This window comes from Macaca thibetana, chromosome 15, assembly GCF_024542745.1.
Source record: "Macaca thibetana thibetana isolate TM-01 chromosome 15, ASM2454274v1, whole genome shotgun sequence".
Classification (NCBI taxonomy): domain Eukaryota; kingdom Metazoa; phylum Chordata; class Mammalia; order Primates; family Cercopithecidae; genus Macaca; species Macaca thibetana.
The window spans coordinates 1487532-1510971 of NC_065592.1; the positions used below are offsets into that span (position 1 = coordinate 1487532).

The window sequence follows — 23440 nt, forward strand, 5'->3', positions numbered from 1 at the left end:
TCCTGCTGCCTGGCCTGAGATTTGGGCTTCAGGTTTGTTCCATGGAAAATGTGAGCCACAGACCCATCTCCCAGCCCAGACGGGAATGATGTCATCTCGGGAGCCGGCCTTATCCAAGGCTATCTTGCTGGGCCGATGGTGGATGTTCTGATCCACAGTTCCCAGAAGACGGCACCGAGGGGCTCTGGGAAGGGACGCATGATGCTGGAGGGTCTCTGGAGGGGGGTGCCCAGGGCGCGCAGGGCCGCGGTGGAGGGGAAGCAAAGGGGCAGGGCGTCCCCTGTGGGAGGGCCCAGTGGCTGGGGGAGCCGCCCACCTGAGCGGAGGAGTTGGCATCAAGCGGCCGAAGGGCGAGGGGGCCCTCGAATGTGATGTCCTTCTTCAGCACCGTGGCCAAGGGGCATCTGAGGGAGCCACAGTCAAGCCCCAGCCCTCCACCCATCCTTCCCACGGTTTTGAGCCAGCCTGAACCTCAGTTTCCTCAGCTGGAAAGTGGGGATGTCAGGCTTGTGGTGCGGATGAAAGGAGGCAAAGCCGGTGCGGCCAGCCCTGTGGTCACTCAGCGAGGTGGCAGGTGCGCCACTGTGTGCTGGCAGGCTCTCCTGCCGGCGCCTGGGACGGTGGCTGTTATGATGATGAGGATTGTGGTTATGGCGATTGTGAGGTATTTTCATAGCATCGCCGTCAGCGCCATTAACCCTATCTCACTGAAAGGGGTGTGAAGCTCAGCGGGCAGGTGGGGGAGCCAGGACCCAAGCCTGCTCCCCATCAAGGCGCCCTGTTTGTTGGGTGCAGTGGTGAGGGAGGGGCCCCGGTTTTTGGATGCAGTGGTGGGGGAGGGGCCCCATTTGTTGGGTGCAGTGGTGGGAGAGGGGCCCCATTTGTTGGGTGCAGTGGTGAGGGAGGGGCCCCGTTTTTTGGGTGTAGTGATGGGGGAGGGGCCCCATTTGTTGGGTGCAGTGGTGAGGGGGGCCTCGTTTGTTGGGGGGCAGTGGTGAGGGGGGCCTCGTTTGTTGGGGGGCAGTGGTGAGGGGGGCCTCGTTTGTTGGGGGGCATTGGTGAGGGGGGCCTTGTTTGTTGGGTGCAGTGGTGGGGGCCCATTTGTTGGGTGCAGTGGTGGGGGAGAGGGGCCCTGTTAGTTGGGTGTGGTCGTGAGGGAGGGGCCCTGTTTGTTGGGTACAGTGGTGGGGGAGAGGGGCCCTGTTAGTTGGGTGCGGTGGTGAGGGAGGGGCCCCGTTTGTTGGCTGCAGTGGTGGGGGAGAGGGGCCCTGTTAGTTGGGTGCAGTGGTGAGGGTTGGGCCCCGTTTTTTGGGTGTAGTGGTGGGGGAGGGGCCCTGTTTGTTGGGTGCAGTGGTGGGGGAGGGGACCACTTGGTGGGGCAGCCACATGGGAGGCCAGGAAGGGAGCTCCCATAGCTGGCCTCCGCCTTCCACGGCCGTGTGCCTCTGGGCATGAATTGCTCGGTCGGCCCTTTGGTGCCTCGAAGAAGCCCCTGTGGGCCTGTGGAGTCAGCTTGGAGGCCGGGTTGGCTCCATTTCCTGTCTAGGGGAGGCCGCCTGGCTCTTCCTCAGACCCGAGCAGACGGTCCCTGTGGCCAGGCCGGTGACACCCCACTTGCAGAGCCTGGGTGCTGTCCTGTAGACCGTGTGGCTGGGGTGTGGGGCTGTGTCTTGCCACAGGTGTGCTGATGAGTGAGTCTTGATCCCAGAGCACATGGAAAATCCGTCTCAGAGTCACTTTTCTACCAGCACCGTCTGGTCTGTTTGAAAATCCAGCAGTTGGGAAGGGCTGCTCTGTTCTAACGCTGCACCCCACGGGCCCAAGCACTCGGCTGGATGGGGCACTGGGGGCTGGTGCAGTGGCCACCGCTTGTTCAGAAAACCCAAGGCTCTGAGATGGAGGAGCCAGAGAGGTAACGCCACCTGCCTAAGGTTACACAGCTGGGAACAGGCCGGGCAGGACTTCAGCCCAGGCCTGGATCTTTCTGGGTTGAGTTCCCGTACTCAGACGAAGAGGGGCAGGACTTGGGGTCCCAGATGGGAGACTTCTGGCTGGGTCCTGTCTCCTTATTCTCATGACCCCTTCTTGCGTCTCCTGATCCAAGTCCCCGCTCTTCAGTCATATCTCCTGTGTCCTCTTTCAGCATCTCATTCTCCAGCCCCGTAGAGTCAGTGCCTGGCTCTCCCCGCAGGTGGATGGCCCTAGGCTTGAATCTTACCCGCCCTGGACTCCTGGGCCTGTCTGTGAGTGCCCAAGAGAACATGAACCCCCTTTACCCTGGCCCCCTTCCTGTCCCCCTCCTGTCTGTTCCCGCTCCTTCCCCCTCTTTCCTGTCCCCCTCCTTCCTTCCCCCTCCTTTCTGTCCCTGCTCCTTCCCCCTCTTTCCTGTCCCCCTCCTTCCTTCCCCCTCCTTTCTGTCCCTGCTCCTTCCCCCTCTTTCCTGTCTCCCTCCTTCCTTCCCCCTCCTTTCTGCCCTCCTTCCTGCCCCCCTCCTTCCTGTCCCCTTCCTTCCTGCCCCCTTCCTCCTGTTCCCCTTCTTCCTTCCTCCCTCTTTCCTGTCCCCCCTCCTTCCTCCCTCCCTTCTTCCTATCTCCCTTCCTTTCTTCTCTCTCCTTCCTGTCCCTCCTCTTTCCTGTCCCCCTCCTTCCTGCCCCTCTTCTTCCTGTCCCCCCTTCCTGCCCCCTTCTTCCTGTCCGCCTTCTTCCTTCCTCCCTCTTTCCTGCCCCCCTTCCTTCCTGCCTCCCTTCTTCCTGTCACCCCTCCTTTCTGTCCCCCCTTCTTCCTTCCTCCCCCCTCCTTCCTGACTCTCTTCTTCCTGTTCCCCTCGTTCCTTCCCCTTCTTCCTGTCCCCCCTCCTTCCTGTCCCCTTCCTTCTTGCCCCTTCTTCCTGTCCCCCCCCTCCTTCCTTCTTCCTTCCTTCCTGTCTCTATTTATTCCTGTCCCTGTTCCTTCCTTCCCTCCTCCTTCCTGTCCCCCCTCCTTCCTCCCTCCCTTCTTCCTATCTCCCTTCCTTTCTTCTCTCTCCTTCCTGTCCCTCCTCCTTCCTGTCCCCCTCCTTCCTAACACCCCTTCCTGTCCCCCCTTCTTTCTGCCTCACTTCTTCCTGTTTCCCCTCCTCCCCTCCCCCTTCCTTCCTGTTCCCCCTCATTCCTTCCCTCTTCCTTCTGCCCTCCTCCATCCTGCCCCGCTCTTTTCTGCTTCCCTTTCTTCTTGCCCTCATCTTTCCTGCCCCTCTCTAGCCCCAGACCCTGGTTCTTCTCATGTTCAGCCCTGAGTTGCTGCTTTTTGTTCAAATGGCCCCACCCTGTCCTCTGCTGGGGTTTCCTTGACCGTGGGGACCAGGTCTCCCCTGGACACCTTTGTCCAGGTGCTCCCAGCCCACACCCATCCTGGCTGTGCCTGCAAGCCCGTCCTCCAGAAGGGCCTGTGGGTGACCAGGCTGCAGCCGGGGACTCCCAGCGCTTTTAGAGCTCTGGACTCTCCAAACAAGGCATGATTCCCGCTGCGCCCCGCGGCCTCTCTCCAGAGCCCTGACTGCCTGCCGTCCATGCCTGTGGGAGGCTGTGTGTTTGGAAATATTTTTTGGAGCTGAGAAGTGCAGGTTTTCCTGCGAGCTAGCCGCGTGGCCTCACCCTGCCTCTCTCATGTCCGATAGTGAGTTTTGCCCTAGAGGCAGTCTGAGCCATGCCTTGGGATGTCTGAGCGGGATGTCTGAGCCCCACCCCACTGGCTTCATGCTGTCAGGGAGCCTGGGTCACAGGCCCATTTACTCACCGCAGGGTGGGATGGCGGGGAGAGTGTGGAGCAGCCTGGCTCCTAACATAACCCCAGAGCACTCCTCCCTCCCGGCCTGCAGCCACAGCAGGGCTGTGTGTGCTCCACAGGGATGTGCGGGTGCTCCTGATGGTGGGTGATTTGCAGAGACACCCGGGAGTCGCATCTGTCACTGTCCCCATCACAGGCGAAGCCATCTTACTCTATTGGTTGACAGAATGAAGACTCAGAAGATCTTTCAAGCTGGGACTATGCTCTGGAACTGAGGAAATGAAATTTGATCAGGATAAACATGAGCTTCTGCACTTGGTTTCAAAACAATCAATTGTACAAGCACAGGGCCAGGAGAAGTGGCAGTGTTTTATATGAAAGTGTTTTATATGAAAAAGACTTAGGGGTTTGTGGGTGTCAACCCCATTAATGAACATCAGTGTGGTGTGGCGGCCACAGGAATGCACGGTCACAGGTGGCATTAGGGACGGAAGGCAGAGTGATCTCAGGTCTGGAAACTGTGCTGAATGGAAGCTGAATAGAAAGAACTGGGGTCTGAACCAGGGACAGAGAAGGTTGGTGGAGTGGAGAGTGGGTCGGTGGCCCGGGGGTGGGGTCTTGTCCAGAGGAGAGGGGATGAGACCATAACAGACTGAGGCCAGTGAAAGGATGTGAACCTTTGTAACAGTCACCTTCTCCTCCAGGCCCAGCTCTGAACAACCTCATTCATGACCCTCTCCTTGACCTTCCAGGCAAAGTCTGTTGCTCCTGTGCTGCCTCCCAAGGCTTCTCCCTTGAGACTTAGAGTCAGAGACACAGATTTATTCATCTTTATGTCCGTAAGACTTATCAGAGAGATGCAAAAAATACTGATTGAATGAACAAAAGGATGAACTATCAGAGCTGGCTGCCTTTCTGCAGGCCTTCATGCTGCAGAGGAGTATTCGGGAAGGGCTGGTGTGCCTTTCTCAGGGATCAGGACTGTTGGTGGTGGTGGTGGCGGCAGTGGCAGAGGAGGTGGTGGTAGTGATGACGGCAATAATGATGCTGATGGTGGTGATATTAATGGTGAGTATGATGATGATGATAACAGTGCTGTGGTGGTAATGGTCATGATGATGGTAGTGATGATGATGGTGAAGTTGATGGTGGTGGTGAAGGTGATGGTGAAGTTGATGGTGGTGAATATGCTGATGATGGTGATGGTGGTTGTGGAGAGGTGGTGATGGTGGTGGTGAATGTAATGATGGTGATGATGAGGGTGTTGGTGGTGATGATAATGGTAGTGGTGGTGGGGATGCTCCTGATGGTGATGCTGGTGATGGTGGTGATGGAGGTAGTGGTGGTTGTGATGATCTGGTAGTGTGATGGTTCTATGGTTTTGGTGGTGGTGGTGGTGGAGGTGATGCTGGTGGTGGTGATAGTGAAGGGGATGGTTGTAGTGATGACGGTGATGGTGGTGGTAGAGGTGATGGTGATGTTGGTGATCCTGGTGGAGGTGGTGATACTGGTGGTGGTGATAGTGAAGGGGATGGTTGTAGTGATGATGGTGATGGTGGTGGTGGTGATGGTGATGTTGGTGATCCTGGTGGAGGTGGTGATGCTGGTGGTGATACTGGTGATGGAGGTGATGGTCGTGGTGGTGGTGATGCTGGTAGTGTGGTGGTTCTATGGTTTGGTGGTGGTGGTGGTGATGCTGGTGAAGGTGGTGGTGGAAGTGATGGTGGTGGTGGTGGTGATGATGTTGGTGAAGGTGGTGGTGGAGGTGATGGTGGTGGTGGTGATGCTTGTGGAGGTGGTGGTGAAGGTGGTGGTGGTGATGGTGGTGGTGGAAGTGATGCTGGTGATGGTCGTGGAGGAGGTAATGGTGGTGATGCTGGTGATGTGATGCTGGTGAAGGTGGTGATGGAGGTGATAGTGGTGATGAAGGTGATTGTGGTGGTGTGATGCTGGTGGTGGTGGAGGTGATGGTGGTGAAGGTGATGATGCTGGTGAAGGTAGTGGTGGAGGTGATGGTGGTGGTGATAGTGATTCTGGTGAAGGTGGTGGTGGAGGTGATGGTAGTGGTGGTGGTGATGCTGGTGGAGGTGGTGGTGGAGGTGATGCTGGTGGTGTCATGGTGATGGTGGTGATGCTGGTGAAGGTGGTGGTGGAGGTGATGGTGGTTATGCTGGTGACGGTGGTGGAGGTGATGGTGGTAGTGGTGGTGATGCTGGTGGAGGTGGTGATGGAGGTGATTGTGATGGTGTGATGATGGTGAAGGTGGTGGAGGTGATGATGGTGGTGGTGATGGTGATGATGGTAAAGATGGTAGTGGAGGTGAAGGTGGTAGTGGAGGTGGTGGTGGTGGTGGTGATGCTGGTGGAGGTGGTGATGGAGGTGATTGTGATGGTGTGATGATGGTGTGATGATGGTGAAGGTGGTGGAGGTGATGGTGGCGGTGATGGTGATGATGATGGAAGTGGTGGTGGAGGTGATGGTGGTGGTGATGGTGATGATGATGGAAGTGGTGGTGGAGGTGATGGTGGTGGTGGTGGTGATGGTGATGGTAGTGGTGAAGGTGATGGTGATGCTGGTGGTGGTGATGGTGGTGGTAATGATGTTAGTAGTGTGTTGGTTCTATGGTTTTGGTGCTGGTAGCGCTGCTGGTGGTGGTCGTGATGCTAGTAGTGTGCTGGTTCTGTGGTTTTGGTGCTGGTGGTGGCCGTGGAGGCTGTGCTGGTGGATGCTGATTGCTCTGGACAGTGTTCTGGTGCAATCCCGTTTAGTCCTCTGCTTCGTGAGGTAGATCTTATTATCCTGTTTTATCAACAAATGGAGACCTGGAGTAATTAGTCATATGCTGACATCCTCACAGATGACAAGGGAGGGATCCAGTGCCCCGGCCTCCTGTGGTCAATGCCTTCCCTGTGCCATTCTTCTCTGGGCAGTCCTGCCAAGGGTCAGGTGGCTTCCTTCTGGGGAGCCTGGACCGAGTGAATGTCCCCTGTGCCCAGCGATGCCCCGTGTGCCATAAAACAGTGTCTGCAGGCCCACTGCTCCAAAAGTCCGGATGTGGAGAAGGAAGGAGCAGCTTAAGTATGCACTGCCCAAGCCACAAGTGCAGGCCTTTGTGAGGTTGCCACCCTTTGGATGGCGAGTGTTTGAGGAGGTGGACCTGCCCCCCAGCCCCTGCCACTGGTGCTACTGTTTTATCCCTTGGTCTAGTGATGAGGCCCCCCTTTCCCAGTTTGCTGAGCTGACCCTTTAGTCCCTGTGGGTGTGCATGAGGCTGTGACCTGATCATGCCCCTTCTCTGCACACATGTGTCCTGCCCCCATGATGGAGACACAGATATGTCATTTTGCAGCCTCGCACCCAGAGCTGTTGTGAGTAGACTTGACCCTATGCGTCTTGGGCGGGTGGCTGCAGGTGAGAATTGGACTGGGACAGGAGGCAGCGAGCGAGGACATGGTGGGGACGGCAGAAAGTAATTTCCGACGACATGAAAATATTTCTCTAACACTCTCGTTAATAGTGTGAAACTCGTTCTCACAGGTGCTGTGAAAACCATGGAAAAAATTATTTAGACCTCACTGGCTTGGGGGCATTTTGTTTTTCCATTTTGTATGACTCACGCATGAAAAATATCAAAGCGAGATTGTAAGTGTGACTGGTTGGGGCCCAGGGCAGCTGGAATGGGGGAATCTGGTGGTCTCCTACGTGTGCAGTGCTATGGACATCAAGGAAGTGGCTCGTGGAGAAGGGGCACCGGTGGCGTCCGGCCAGGCTGCTCTGGCTGTGTCTGTCAGAATCTGCCGGGCCCAGCGGGAGGGAAGCCTTGTGCATGAGACTGCTAATGACGGTACCATACTTGCAGGGAATGCAGTCATGTTCTTAGCTCCTGTTTCAGAGCCCGGGGCCAGACTCCACCCTCCCAGGAGCCTCTGGGGCCAGCGTTGTTCCATCCCCAGCTTCAGAAGGGGAAAGCGTGGTTTAACGTGGTTTGTGAACACGCCTGAGATCACTCAGCCAGTAAGGGGCAAGGTTCAGTTGTGGGCCCAGGTGAACCCAGCTCCAGGCCCTGGCACTGCCCGTGGCTCTCCCTGCCTCTGTCCCTTCCAGTCGGCGTGTTAACTCAGCTGGGCTGCATTTTGTATGGCAGGTTGGACAATGTGCCCGCCTGCCAGGACAGGGGAGGTGTGTGGCAGGGCCTGGCAGTGGCACAGCAGTCTCTCCTGGACAACATGCTTGCCGCCCGCTTCTCCCACAGCCTCGAATGAGAAGGGTTTGTCTTAAATAATTTGTGTCTCTGTTTACCAGCACGAAGCGCTCTGGCTAAAATCAGGTGATAAAATCTGCAGGACAAGCAGAGTGCTCAGCTGGGATTCCTGTGGAACCTGTTTCGGTTGGATGAGGAGGGGGTCTGGGTGCCAGGCAGTGGCGGGGGGCTGGCTCACCCCAGGGATGGGGGGATTGGGTTGAAAGGAGTTGAAAGGAGGACTGCACGATTAAATGGCAGAGGAGGCACTGAGCATGCGATTAGAGGGAACAGCATCATGAGAAAGCAGGCCGGGCTGGGGGCCCCGGCCACGGGAGCCTGTAATTTGGTGAGCCCCGTGTTTCCCATCTCCATGGCCCCAGGCTTATGAGGCTCTCCATTGAAAACTTTGCAATTTCCTCAACTCACAGCAGAAACGCAGCCTGGATACAGTCTCATTAGTAGAAAAGGCAGAACTGATTCTCTCAGCAAAATGCTCCCGTCTCTGCCAGAGCCAAGGACAACACGCTCCCGCCGCGGCCGCCGACCCGTCTTCCGTCGAACGCGGCCGCCAGTTGTGCCGTGGGCAGAGGCTCCACAGCGGAGCGGAATGGCCGTAATGACCCTGGCCTGGTGGCGGAAACTTCCAGGGCACTTTAGTGACCCGGCAGGGGGCAGAAACCAGGAATGTAAAGGGAGACACAGTGGTCAGTTATCAGAGCGAGGGATGGCGTGAAAACGGCTGCCAACTGCTTCTTTGGGCAGCCACAGGGCCAGCTGTGTGGGGCAGCTGGTGCTGGGTCCTGGCTTTGAAAGTTAAATGGAGTGGTTCAGGGGCTCAGCCCGGGAAGCCAAGACATGGAACAGGAGAAGCCTGAATCCACCAGGTGAATTGGCCAGGTGCCTGCCCCTGCTCCTAGGGCTGTGTGGGTGACGGGACAAGGTTGTGGGAACTGGGAGCCTATGGCCGTTCCGTGTGTAGGATGTGTGATTTGGCACGATGGCCTTGACTCCAAGGTGGGCAGCTCTGGGGTGGGGACTATGGGGGCTGAAGGCGGAGACTCAGGAGCCCCAGTCAGCCCTCTTCCCATGTGCCCTGCGAGAGTGGCACTGCCTCTCAGACCCTCCATTGCTGCATCTGTGAAATGGGGATGAGAGAGTGGAAAGGAGGCCTTGCCTTCCTCCTGGAGTGGCTGAAAGAATGGGAGTAGGGCCAGACCTGTAGGAAAAGTCCCTTTTGCTGAGGCGTGAGGTAGGGCTGGGAATTGGGTCAGTGTGAAACACTAGGGTCTTTCCCAACGCAGGCCGGGTACAGGCGGTGCATGCTGAGGATATCCGACATGTCAACACCGCCTGTCACGTTGGAGCGGGGAAGTGGGGTGGCTTAGGACAAGCAGCCTCAAGGACCTGTGGGCTGTTGTTAAGGGAGGGGACTGAGTCCCAGGCACCTCGGGGCCATCGCCAGTGCTGTGCCAGGACCCATGTGTGTCACACACACGCATGCCTGTTCACATATGTGCACAAGGCATGCCATACCATATACATATGCATAAAAGTGCGTGCATGTACCCATGTCACACTTGCACACGTATGTATACTGTGCACATGACATACGCATGTATGTCATGCACACACACAACACACACATGAATGCAAAACACGTGTGCACAGTACACATATGGCCTCATGTGTGCAAGTGCACACCTGCACCCACACGGTACCGGACGCATGCACACACACACGTGTGCACACAGTCACACAACACACCAAGCAACCCCAGGTCCTGGTGCTTGGCCTGCAAGCCGGCCATGGGCCTACAAGTATGGGGTTGCTGGATGGGCTTCCCTGCGTCTGGTGGGTGTTTGGCCCTGCAGGAGGGCTGGAAAACAGCATGAAGAGGACAGTAGCAAGTGAGACACAGCACCTCACATGCTCATCTCATGGCCTGGGCAGGACAGGGGCAAGGCAGTGTATCATGCTCCATATCCCAGGTGGCGATCGGCCTCTGCCTTTCCAGGGCAAGGGGGCGGCTCAGGAAGGAGGCAGCTGCCATCATTGGTAGGAGGATGGAGGATGGAGGATGGGGAGAAAGGAGCAATGAAGGGTGGAGAAGGGGCGTGTCTGAGGAAGGTCGGGAGTGACATCTACTGCCCTGCTCAGGGATGGGGCGTGTGCCATGACACCCGGCAGTTGGATGTGACATCAGAGGAGAGCCATGGGCCACTGCTGGGCAGGGCATCAGGTTGGCTCCATGTGCTTGTGTGCCAGAGGCTCTGATGGCACCTGGGAGGGGGACTGTGGGGACCATGGGCCTTTCTGAGGTCGTGGTCAAGCTGCTTGCAGGTTCTTGGGGTCAGAGCCCACCTGTCTGAGAGGGCAGCTGCAGCTAAGAAATTCCTGGGGTGCCTCAGTGCCTCAGGAAGGGTCAGGGCATGACCCACGGGACAATTCTGACCCAACCTCTTAGAGGCCCAGGGTTGGGTCCTGGAAGGCTACAGGCTGAGGTCTCTCTGGGATTTCTTTGGCTGCGCATGTGCATTGTGACCCAGTCCCAAGCTCCAGTTTCCTGTCCCTGTCCCCTGAAAAACCATGAGCACACCCAAGCCCAAGCAGGGGCTGCCCACCAGCCCCGGGCCCTTTTTCCAGGTCGCCAGCACCTCCCACCAGCCAGTGCCGGGCAAGGCTTCGCCAGGAGAGGTGGCTTCGTTGTCCGATTTTCCTGGTCTGTAGTTGGGAGCTTGGTTTCGCATCACAGGAGGCATATTGTGAAAGTGCTCTCAGCATGCAACATGAAGTTACGATCCTAGTTTTGTATTTGAAAGACGGTGTGTGCCAGATTCTAGCGGCCAGGGTGGCGTGCCCTCTCCAGCACAGTGGGCAGTGGCTGCCGGAAGCCCTGGGTTGAGAAGGATTCTGAGGGCACTGGGGCAGATCTCTGCCTAGGGCTTTCTTGAGCTTCAGGCAGAGCTGTGTGTCTGGTCCACACAGCCTAGAGGGGGTCAGGGGAGGCTGAGATTTCCTGCGATGAAATGGGGAGACGGTGGCTTCCAGGGGCTGGTTGCCTGGCTGGTAGGTGGCTGGGCTGGACGTCTCCACATGCCAGCCTGGCTTCCAGAGAGGAGCTGACTCTGAGTGAACGTTCCAGAAGGAGGAGCGCAGGCTCAGGAACTGCCTGGGTACCACTGACAGAAGGAGGGGCGTTCCCGCATCCACGGCTGCCTTTGAGGTCTGTGAGGGGCGGCTCCAGTCCTGGCTGCATCTTAGAATCTCATGAGCATTTATGGCTCCTGAATCCCAGGACTCCCCAGACACACTCCATGGAGCCTCCGGGGGTCCCAGGGTTCCGCGGGTGTCACCTGCTGGGTAGGACACAGTGTGTGGCTGCGTGTGAGTGTCAGGGAAGAAGCTTCTGTCCACCTTGGACCCATCACATCTTTCACCAGGACAGTGATGGACACGGGTCTCAGGGATGCAGGAGGACTTCAGTGTGGCCCCCACTGTCCCCATCCAGGTCCCCCCATGGTACCCCTCAAGGGTCCCCTCAACTATCCCCATCCAGAGCTGTCAGGTGTCCCCGCCATGGCACCCCTATCCAGGGCTGCCCAGGCTCCCCCATAGTACCCCATCTGGGACCACCCTGTAACCTCCCCATAGTACCCATACAGGGTTGCCCAGGACCCCCTATAACCCCATTAGGGCTGTTCAGTGCCTCTCGTCACCCCATGGCCCTCCATGACTGTGTTTGGATCCCATCACTATCTCGTCTCTGCTCTGAGCAGTGAACTAGCCACCAACCCACAGCCCCGAGGGCAGAGCCGGAAGTCCCATGCACCGGGGCCTCTGGACTTGCAAGAATCAGGTGGCCCCAGGGGCGGCCCAGGGCAGAGGCAGGTATCTCACCGGAGTCCTGCAGAGTGGGTTACAGCCTTTGCGTCAGCTTCAGCTCCTCCTCCTCCCAGTCCTTGTGGGGGTCTGCTGGGGGGCAGATGTTGGGGTGCAGACATCACGGAGCCCTTTTCTCAGCCCTGCCTGGGAGGTGGCACAGAAGCAGTGAAAGCTCGTGCAGCCATGAGGCTGGCCTGTGGGAGCCTGCTGGGCTTCAGGGCAGGCATGTGCTCCGTGTTGGAGCCTGGAGCAGATCCCTCACCACGGCCCCATCTGCCTGGGGACCTGCAGAGAAGCTCCTGCTCGTCGACAGCCTTGCTGGGTACCCAGGTGTTCAGGGCCCTCTCCCTCACCTGCATGTGTAGGGAAGAAGCAGTGGGTGGGCTGGAAAGAGCCCTGGGCCAGGACCCAGATCTAGAGCGACCCTGCTTCTGTAGCACTCTGAGCCCAAGCCTTAGCACCTGCGCCTCGGTTTCTCCTTCTCCACGGGGGTGGTGTGGGCTGGGCAGACCCTTGCCCTTTGGCAGTGGTGCCCACAGAACACACCGGCTCTTACTAGTGTGAAAACCCACCTGAGGATTTGGTGGGCGATGATTCGAACGAAGCAGGTGCATTTGCAGAGAGGAGGGGGCACTGAAGTGAAGAGGCCTCACGCCTGGTCCTACTTATTGCCTATTCATGGCTGCAATCTGGGGGCGTGGCGGGCAGGCCACAACGTAGGGCTGGCTGAGGGCCAGGTCAGCCTGGGATCAGAGCGCAGGGCACCTGGGGACACCTCAGGCTTTGTCTCCCTTTGTGGGTGTTCATTACCTAGCCTTGGGCCCTGATGGCCGTGCTGGTGTGCCTGGGTGCTGTGTGCCCACATGCACTGAGACCAGCACCAGCACCTTATGCAGGACCTGTAAGGTATGGCCACCATGCTGGACACCCTGGTGTATGGGGGTGTGCCGGACACACCCATGATCCGAGGAGCTTGGGGCTTCCGGGGAAGCAGAGCTGGATCCAGGGGTGCACCAGGGCCCAGGACCACAGCTGCCCCTGAAGGCCCCCGAGGCTTCTCTTCCTTCTTTGAAGTGCCTTTGGAGAGCGTATATTCAGATGTCAAATTGCCAGTTGAAAGGAGAACATATTTTATTTGAATTGGATGAAATTTGATCCAGAAGTCATGTTGCTTAGTAAAAATGTGTGGTTTTGATTCACTGTTCCTCCTTGTCTTCTGGAGAATTTGAAACATGGGCCAGGATCCTCTGATGCGGGAGAAAGAGAAGGAGAAAGAGGGAGGGAGAGGGAGAGGGAGGTGGGGCAGGTGGGCAGCTGCGCTGGCCTCAAGGGGTGGAGAGTAGGGCATCCCGTTTGAGGGTTGGCGTCGGGGAGGGAAGGTGTGAAATGCTGAGGGCTGTGCTCATCAGGGCCCCACTCTTGCTTCCTCCTCAGAATGCCCCCAGTTTACTGTGATGAGGTCTCAGGGGCAGGAGGGAACAGCAGGTAGCTGTCTTCGGTCACTTCCCGTCCCCGTGCTCTGTCCCTCTGTGGGCCACAGCCCCTGAGGTGAAGTCTGGAAGGAGAGGAACCTGTCACCCAGTGCCCTCCTCAGCCCGGCAGATGCCCCAGCCCAGGGAACAGGTGCAAGCTCAGCTCCCGACAACCGCCAACCCTCAGCGGCTTCCTGCACCACTGTCCTGAGGCATCCTGCGGAGAGGAAGGACCTGGGTTGGAGGGGGCTCGGCAGTGCTGTCCATGATGTGGGGTGATGCTGGGGGTTACAGTCCCTGAAACTTCAGATGAGGCGGTAGGTACGCGGCGGCCAAGGACGCTCCATGCTCTGGGGCTGAGGCCTGCGGGAGGAGCACCCGTCTCTGTCTGTGCTGCTCCATCTGTTCTGAGATGTGGGGACAGGGGAGACAGGGCTGGGTCAGCTAGTGTCGGGGGCCCCGCTGCACGCCCAGGTTCCAGGTCCTGGCCACTGCTTCTGTGGTTCTGCAGTTGGGGCCAGTGATGTCTCCTGTCTCAACCCCTTCTTTCTATCTGTTAAATGGAGGTGACCGAAATTTCCCTTGTGAGTCCTGAGTCCTGCAAGGGAACGGGTGCTGGCGGGCACCCAGGCACTGGGCGGACCTCAGAACCCTGGCTGCACCCTTCTGGATGGGGCGAGGCAGGGGCAGGTGGGCAGAAGGGCTGTAGGGCTGGGCTGTGGCACAGTGGCGCTGAGAAAGGTGGGTCCGTCTGCCTGTGACCCAGAGGCAGGTGTGGATGTGGATGTGTGGCTGAAGCCAGGAGCAGAAACTTTACACCTGGCAGAGCTGCCTGGAGAGTCGGGTGGGCTTGGGGAGGGTTCTGAGCTCCTCGCTCATCGTTTGAGGTTTTTAAACATAGGTTGGGGTCACCCACCGTAACCACAGACACATACGCCACTTCCTTCCCCTTTTTGGTGCTGAGATCCATTTCCTGTTGAGCCCCGAGGTCCTCCACTCGGATCCTGCCTCGTACCGCTCCCTCCCCTCTCAGGAGCACTGTCCTGGCTGCTGTGGCCTCTTCCCTGCCACCCTCTCACACCTGCTGTTGGGCCCCACCCTGCATCCTGCGTCAGCCCCGTGCTGACGCCCAGTTCCTCCAAACCTGCTGCCCACTCAGGGCTTTTCCTGAGCACACGCCTTCCCCCATTGACCTCAAAATCTTTTGCATTACTTATTGAGTGCCTTCTGTATACACAAGGAGTTTTGCCTGGAGGACTCCACAGCTCTGTGAGGTGAATGCCGCTATTTTATGCTAATTTTTTCAGAGAGAAAGCGGGGAGCAGAGAGGCGTGTGTGAGCAGGCTTATCCCAGGCCACACAGCCCGGCAGCGGCGGAGCTGGTGTGCGGGCCGGGCCTGTCTGGCAACACAGAGCTTGCTGCTTTTCCGAGCGTGCCTGCGGGCTGGGGTTCCCTCCGCCCCACCCGTGTGTGCAGTGCTTGTGGTCCTCCCACCCGCTCCATCCAAGTCTCAGTGCCTGTCTTGCTGTGGCCAGACCCTCACACCAAGGGTCTTCGTGGAAGAGAGCAGCCCTCGGAACAATGGCGGGTGTGCGCTGAGAGGTCACAGCTGTGAATGTCCCCCAGCCCTTTCCAGAACACTGGCACCCTGGGGCTGAGGGTGACTCACCAGGGTCAGAAGTACACAGCACAAAGCCACGTCACAGCCACCGCGGCTGCAGGCCAGCGTCTTCATGGCAGAGACAAAGCTGTCACTAGACTCCTCCTGGCCCAGAGAGGGTCCTCGGCCGGGGGAGGTGGTGCCTCTGCCTGGATGGAGTGAAGGCTCGGATGAACCAGGCTCGGATGAACCGTGGAGAACGTGCCGTCCTCCAGATGGGGTTGGGCACTCTGACCCTGCAGCCCGCTGGGTATTGTGGCTCTGGAAAAGTGTGCAGATGTGATGCAGGGTGGCAAGATGGGCTCCAGACCCAGAGCACTCAGCACCTGGCCCTGCCTCAATTCCCCTTGCCTGCAGCGCTGTCTCCAGTGACAGGATTCCAGCACCCAGACATGGTCCTCCGTGTTCTTTCCCTCCCTTGAGTGCGGTGGGGTGTGTAGTGGTTGGAACCTTGCAGGCTGCCTTGGGCTGATCCTGCCCCACCCGCTGGGGGACCCTGGACAGGTGACCTCACAGGGCCTCAGTTTCCTCTGCTGTAGAGTGGGGATTAGGGGACACAATTCATAGGGTTCTTGAGGGCACAGAAAGACCATGTGCAGGCTGTTTGCCTAGTACTTGATCTGTGGTCAACATGATCTAAATCGTCATCACTCATTGTTGTAATCATTACTATATTGGTCGGCTTCTATGCGTCTGATTATGGTCAAAAGATCCTCTGCTTTGAAACACCCAGGGTGACACCTAGCATGCCTGTCATCTTCATATCTGCAGATAGCGTTTATGAGACCTGCGTTTCTTATTCCTAGTAGCAGCCCTTTTGTTTCTCCTGTGCACACATCGTGGTCAGAGAATAATGAAATAAATTGTCTACACATTGTGGTTAGAGGAAGAAGGAATACGTGCTTGCATGCTTTTCCTGGCTGACACAGTCAGACTGTAGGCTGCTCACAATGAACCCAAGAGTTTAGTTATTAGCAGCGTGGATTCATCTGCCTTGTAGTGTGGGTCAGTACTTCCGTCTGTTTTATGGTTGAATAATGTTCCGCTCTATGCGCATACCACACTCTTTTTATCCATTTATCGGTCGGTAGGCATGTGGGTTGCATTTATCTCTTGGCCATTGTGACTAATGCTACTATGAACACTTGTATACATTTATTTGTTTGAGTACCTGCTTTGTTTGGAGGGTGAACTGATTTGGGTGAATTGTATATGCATCTGTTTCAGTTCCTGAGATTGGAATTACTGGGTCATATGGTAATTCTAGTTTTAACTTTTTGAGAAACCAGACATCACCTCTTTAAAAATACTCTCTCCCCCAGTGGTTGAGGGGTAATGGCAAAGGAGGCAGGGTACCTCCAAGCCCTTGGGGTCTAGGGTGGGTGAGAGTGCAGGCTGTTTCTCACAAGAGGCAAAAGCTGCCAGCATTGCACTGGCATCTGGCAGGTGTTTAACAGGTGTCTGATAAATGGATGAGTGAATGGGTGGTGGATTGATGGGTGGGTGGGTAGATGGGTGGATAGACAGATGAATGGATGGGTGGATGGGTGGAAGGATGGGTAGAGGGATGGACAAAAGGATGGAAGGATGGATGTACCTAGATGAATAGATAGATAGATGAATTAATGAGTGGATAGATGGCTGGGTGGATGGATGTACAGGTGGATAGGTAGATGGATGAATGGATGAGTGGATGGATGGGTGAATGGGTGGAAGGATGAGTGGATGGATGGATAGATGAATGGAAGGATGTATATATGCAGATGGATGGATGCATGGATGGATAAGTGAATGAGTGGACAGATGGATGGAGGAGTGGATTGATAGAGGGGGTTTAATGGATGGATGGATAGACAGATGAATGGGTGAATGGATGGATACATGGATGGATGGGTGGATGAGTGATGGATGGATGGGTGAATGCATGGAAGGATTGGTAGATGTAGATGGAAAGGTGGATAGATGGGTGAGCGGATGAATGAGTGGATGGATGGATGGGTAGATGGATGAGTGAATGGATGGATGGATGGATAGATGGATGGAAGGATGTATATATGCAGATGGATGGATGCATGGATGGATGGATGAGTGAATGAGTGGACAGATGGGTGGATGGATAGAGGGTTTATGGATGGATAGACGGGTGAATGGGTGAATGGATGGATAGATGGATGGATGGGTGGATGGATGAATAGATGGGTGGGTGAATGGATGGAAGAATTGGTAGATGTAGATGGATAGGTAGATAGATGGGTGAGTGGATGAATGAATGAGTGGATGGATGGATGGGTAGATGGATGAGTGAATGGATGGATGGTTGGATGGATGGATGGATGGAAGGATGTATATATGCAGATGGATGGATGCATGGATGGATGGATGAGTGAATGAGTGGACAGACGGGTGGATGGATAGAGGGTTTATGGATGGATAGATAGACGGGTGAATGGGTGAATGGATGGATAGATGGATGGATGGGTGGATGGGTGGATGGATGGAAGGTAGATGCAGATGGATAGGTGGATAGATGGGTGAATGGATGAATGAATGAGTGGGTGGATGGATGGATGGATGGATGGATGGATGGATGGATGGGTAGATGGACGAGTAAATGGATGGATGGGTGGTTGGATGGGCCAGCCTAGCTTGAGTGTCTTTTGTGAGTGGCAGCTTCTAGGGCGAATGTTTGGCTCTGAGGACAAGCTCATCTTGTGGCTTGGTCTGGACTTTGCCCTGCTTCAAGACATGGGGCTGTGTCTCCCAGGTCCCCACGCGAGTGCTCTGTGAGCTGCTTTTTCATGCGCATCTGTTCTTTTCCAGGGTGACATCCAGCAGCTGCTCTTTGTCTCGGACCACCGCGCAGCTTATGATTACTGCGAGCACTATAGCCCTGACTGTGACACTGCAGTACCTGACACCCCACAGTCACAGGACCCCAATCCAGATGAATATGTGAGTTAACTCTGGCTGGGATCTTGGGGGGCGAGAGCAGACTACTTGGGATGGTTGGTGAAGGGACACATAAGCCATGGGACCCTTATTTTAAATAAATCCATTGGGTGAGAATTCAGAGGGACTCAGGAAGTAAACATTGGGATATCTGACTCACTTTACTAAATAGCACTGCCCAGAATGATAGGGTCACAGCGTTTGTCATCAATAACCCTCTCCTTTAACCTTTTGAACAAGCTCCTTGATGATGAACGCCCAGTGCTCTCTCACCCTTGGGCTTGACCTTGATGGGGTATTTGTGAGCACGGATGCCACAGGTGTCCCCGGAGGGGCCATGTGCAGCTTGCCAAAGAGGACGGAGCCTGAGCTTGTCTACTGTAGAATGGCCAGCCCTCGGATCCTTTGAGTGTAGAGTGTGCTGTAGAGTGGCAGCCACGTGCCTGACACCTTTGTCCCTCTTCCTGGGACCCGCCATGTCCATGGGTCAGCTTTCCTCCCCCTCCCGCCCCCCACCCTCGTGGCGCTGCAGTTTATCTTATTTGCAGTTCTTTCTATCACCTCTGCATGAAAATGCTTGCCCATACCCTGGGCCCATTGCCTCTCATTTCTCATCCGTAATATTAAATCTTGTTTATTTCTCCTTGGGTCTTCCTTCTTTCACCACCAGTCAGGAGAGAAGGAAGGGTAGCTTTCAGGAAGCTGTGGAACCCCGTGGCCCAGGCCACATCTTACGAACCCCAGGAGGGGCTGGACAGAGCTCCCAGCTGAGTCTCTGCTGCCCCGGCCTCCTGCCAGTCACCTCCCAGCTCCTGGTATGGGAATGGGCTCAGGACGAGGCCTGCTTTGTCCCAGTGAAGCCCCTCCCATGGGGTCCCTGGGCTTTGAGGCTTGGGGCTGAAGGCCCGGGAGCCTGCTGGTGACGTGGTGACGGCTGCACAGCCTGCCATTCTGTTAGTTGTTCTGGCCTGGGTTCCAAAGGGCCAGAGGCCTTCACCTTTGAGGGCTCATCTTTCTCTGACTGCTCAAGGGGACCTGGTGTCCCCCCCGCTTTCTCCCTTGTGCTTCTGATGAGGCTGCGTCAGCTTTCCAAGGAGCTGGAGAGGGAGGAACCCCAGCTGGGGACCCACAGGGAGGTTCACGCCTGGGGCTGGACGGGGCGTCGTGGCGTGCAATCTTCCCAGCCAAATCTGGAGGTTGCAGAAGGACAGCAGGCTGGTCGCCCTGTGGGCTCGCTGCTTCCTCACGGGGCCGCAATTCGCTTTCAGTACACGGAAGGAGACGGCGAGGGTGAGACGTATTACTACGAATACCCCTACTATGAAGACCCCGAAGACCTGGGGAAGGAGCCCACCCCCAGCAAGAAGCCCGTGGAAGCTGCCAAAGAAACCACAGCAGTCCCCGAGGTCTGTGCTGAGCGGGGGACTGGGTTGGGCTGGGTCTCTCAAGGCTGTGGTGCAGAGGAGGGCGAGGCTGAGAGAGGTCGTGTCAGGGTGGAGGGTTAGGGGCTGTCTGCTGAAGGTTGCGGGGGCAGCTCAGTGAGGGAGCCGGCTGTTGCGGGCTGTGTAAGCTTTGCCGTCACGGGGAGCATTGGGCTTTCCGCCGTGAGGAGGATGTTGGGAGATGCAAGGTATACAGGGGAGTATCCACCAGCATCTCTGGGCCCTGGCCCCGGTCCCCACCCTGTACCAGGCACAGGGCTCGAGCAGGCCCAGGATGAGTTTGGTTCTTGGGTTCCTCAAGTGTAGGTGTAGCTGTGGTGGGAGAGGAGAGAGGAGAGCTCAGGGGCTCCCCGGGCGGGGGGTGATGCAGTCTGAGGTCAGCCTTGGGTCCTCCCCTCTCTGGGCTGTCACCCCCTCACCTCTGAAATTGGGGACCGTTGTGAGGGTGTGTGAGCAGCCATGAGAGCTGGAGGGCCACGCCTAGCAGGGCTCGGGCCCCATGCAGGAGTGGGGATGGGTGGGTGCTCTGCTGGGGAGGGAGGCTGTCCAGCCTCAGAGCCATTGTCAGCGGTAAAGAGGGTGGGGCGTGAGCATGGGCGGTGTGCGTGTGTGCATGAAAGAGTGTGTGTGAGCATGTGGCACGCAGGCATGTGTGTGCATGAGCCTGCATGTGTGTGAGCGTGTGTGTGTGAGCGTGTGTGTGTGTGTGCGCATGCAGGCACGGGTGTGCATGAAACTGCATGTGTGTGTGTGAGCGTGTGTGTGAGTGTGTGTGAGCGTGTGTGCGTGCGGGCACGGGTGTGCATGAGCCTGCATGTGTGTGAGTGTGTGTGTGTGTGAGCGTGTGTGCGCGCAGGCACGGGTGTGCATGAGCCTGTGTGTGTGTGAGCGCGTGTGTGTGTGAGTGTGTGTGAGCATGTGTGTGAGTGTGTGTGAGCGTGTGTGCGCGCAGGCACGGGTGTGCATGAACCTGTGTATGTGAGCGTGTCTGTATCCTTCTAGGGAAAGGTGATCTGGTCATCTCACATCGCTCTGAGAGCCTGGAATGTTTGGCTACTTTTGTTTTTTTAAATATTGATATATGATTCGCCCTTTTCTGGTGTGTAACTGGGTGGGTTTGAGTCCATTCCGAGCATGCTTGGTGACTGGGGGCTCGCAGCTGGGCCGCCTTCTTCCCACTTGCTCTGCCCCCAACCCCCGTGGATGGGGGCAGCCCCTGCACTGAGCCTCTGGGCCTCTTGACAGCCCAGGGCTCCGGGCGTTGCCACTGAGATGCCACTGAGATGCATGTCCGTTGCACCCGGACATGCGGCAAGTCCCAGGCCTGGCTCCGCTGCCAGCTTCCTCCCTGACTCCCGCTGTCTCTGCCCTTGGCTGCCAGGAGCTGACCCCGACCCCCACGGAAGCAGCTCCCACGCCTGAAACCAGTGAAGCGGCTGGGAAGGAAGAGGACCCCGGCATCGGGGACTATGACTACCTGCCCATCGAGGACTACTACACTCCCTCGCCTTACGAGGACCTCACCTATGGCGAGGGGGAGGAGAACCCCGACCAGCCCACAGATCCAGGCGCCGGGGCCGAGATTCCCACCAGCACCGCCGGCACCTCTAACTCCTCCTACGTAATTTCTTTCCTTCCCATTGATTTGGTCTGGGGCAGCAGGCCAAGGGCCAGGGCTGGGGCCACAGTGCTGAGCTCCCTTCTTACTCCAGTTCTCACCTTGGTGTCCTCGGGTGGCCCCTGTGTTCCCGCCACACCCTGGCCCTGGGCCCTTTGCAGCTGGGCGGTGTAATGCACCCCAGGGGAGGCCATTGCTGAACGAGTTTGGAATCCCTGGCTTGCTGAGTTGATCTGTGTGGTCAATTTTTCGCCTGGAAAATGGGTAGAATGACCCGAGCCCTTCCGGTCTTGGAGGGTTCAAGTGGAAATTGGATGAGGACGGGGATGGCTTGTGGACAGAGTCCCTGCCTGTGGCCTGGGTGTGGCCAGGCAGGACGGGCCTGGGAGCCAGGATCCAGATAAATACAGCGAAGCAGGAGCTAGGGCCGCCCTGGCTGGGACGGGGGCTGACTGTCAGCAGACAGGCCTGAAAGCTCTGCCCGAGACCTTGGAAAGTGAGCCCGTGTCTCTGGACCTCAGGCATCTCTGGACCTCGGGCGTCTCCGGACCTCGGGCGTCTCTGGAACTCGGGGTTCTCATTTCCATCATGGCACTGACACAGCCTGTCTCTGGGGGCTGTGAAGTTTTCAGATTCGTGGGGAGTCTTGCATAGTACGTAGCACATGGCCGATGCTTAACGCAGCCGCTGTGTGATGCAGAATCTTCATTGCCTGAGAGGAGCCCCCGTTCCAGCAGGTCCAGACCCTGCGTCTGCAGCACTGCACTCGGAGTGCATTATTGCAAGACCCTGGGGCTGTGGGGTGGGGCCCCTGCCTGAGCAGGTCCCCGGGTGCATGGGTGTGCCAGCTCCGTGGTGTGCCCTCGTGCCAGGGCAATCTGGGCTGATGATTTTTTTGTTGGAGGGAGAAGATGCATAAAGAGGCTGCCAGGGGACACAGGACCTCTCCTTGTGGGTTGGACTCCAGACTCCAGGCATTGTGTAGCTTAGGAGGCCGCTGGTCTTGAAGTCCTGGATTTGTCAGACCTGGAGCCCTCAGAGGAGGTCTCTCCCAGAGGGGGGTCTCTGCCCGGTTGACTGGGTAGCCATGGTGCCTGCCCAGGGTCTGATGGAGAGGCAGTGCCTGGTGCATTTGTGAGGTGACCCTGCGCCTTCCTCTCCCTCTGCAGCCAGCTCCGCCTCCAGGGGAAGGTGCGGATGACTTGGAGGGGGAGTTCACTGAGGAAACCATCAGGAACCTTGACGAGAACTACTACGACCCCTACTATGACCCCACCAACTCCCCGTCGGAGATTGGGCCAGGAATGCCGGCGAACCAGGATACCATCTATGAAGGGGTGAGAGGGTGCAGGCCCCCATTCCAGGTGGGGCTGGGGGGCTGGCGGGGCATCATGGGGGCTCCTGCCCAGGAGCCTCCTCGGGGTGGGGCTCTACGGGCAGCTCAAGTGTTGCATGCTGTTCCCAAAACTTTATTTTTAAAGAGACCTCAGTGCCTCGAATTTGCTCTGAATAACGTGTGCATCACGGCATGCTCTCCTCCGGGCCTGTTTCTTCATTAGTAGTCTCATGGGCTTCCATGGGCCTGGCCTCTGTCACGCTCCTGCCATCCTTCTGGGCCTGGGGAGACGCCTGACTGCGATAGTGCCCTCGCCTTGTGAAATCGGGCAGATTTTGTGTAATCTGGACTTTCTTTTTCACTTTTCTCTACGATTCTCTCTCCATCTGCCTTTTATCACCCCCAGATTGGAGGACCTCGGGGCGAGAAAGGCCAAAAGGGAGAACCAGCAATCATCGAGCCGGTGAGGACATTTTCTCATTCTCTCCCTGAAGCCATGGTGTCTGCTGCTTGGGGGCACAGTGGGGTGTGTAGGGCGTGACCAGGTCCGTGGGCCCCTGGACCTGCGCGGACTGGGTCACTTCGAGGAATCACCTGGTCTCGTGGAGTCCACGCACCACTCGTCACCAGGACTTGGGAAGAATCCCCTCAGGTCGGGGATGTTCTGGACCATGATGGAGGGGGCGGGATAGGTGCTGATCCCAGCCCGTCCTGCACCTGAGCTCTGAGCATCTCAGTGCTTGTCAGTTTCACCCGGGATGAAAAGCAGCTCAGCGCTTTCGAGGCAGAGGTGGAGTCCCCTTTGAGGGGTGGAGGAGAGAATGTAAATGGGCCATTCCTTGTAAAAGATGCGCGCGGCAGTGGTAGGGAATAGTTAACACATGGCTGTACTTTCCGCGTCTGTTATGCAACCGTTTGGAGTAAGTTTACTGAAGCCGTTGAAACATGGAATACTGTTTATGAAACTTTGTCAAGGGAATGAAATAAAACAGCACTGTGCTGAAATAATGAAATAAAACAGCACTGTGCCGAAATTCCAGCTGAGTAAAACCCAACTATGTTAGGTAATCAG

General features: G+C 57.0%; 1 protein-coding gene across 2 annotated transcripts in view; it reads left to right on the forward strand.

Annotated features, from left to right (window-relative positions):
* Window positions 1-23440, forward strand: part of COL5A1 (collagen type V alpha 1 chain) — a 211582-nt gene that overhangs the window by 69484 nt on the left and 118658 nt on the right. For both annotated transcript variants that reach the window (XM_050759704.1, XM_050759706.1), the window contains exons 5-9: window positions 17844-17975; window positions 19241-19378; window positions 20796-21035; window positions 22202-22369; window positions 22775-22831. In XM_050759704.1, coding sequence (XP_050615661.1) covers window positions 17844-17975; window positions 19241-19378; window positions 20796-21035; window positions 22202-22369; window positions 22775-22831 — 735 coding nt within the window. The remainder of the gene's footprint in view (window positions 1-17843; window positions 17976-19240; window positions 19379-20795; window positions 21036-22201; window positions 22370-22774; window positions 22832-23440) is intronic.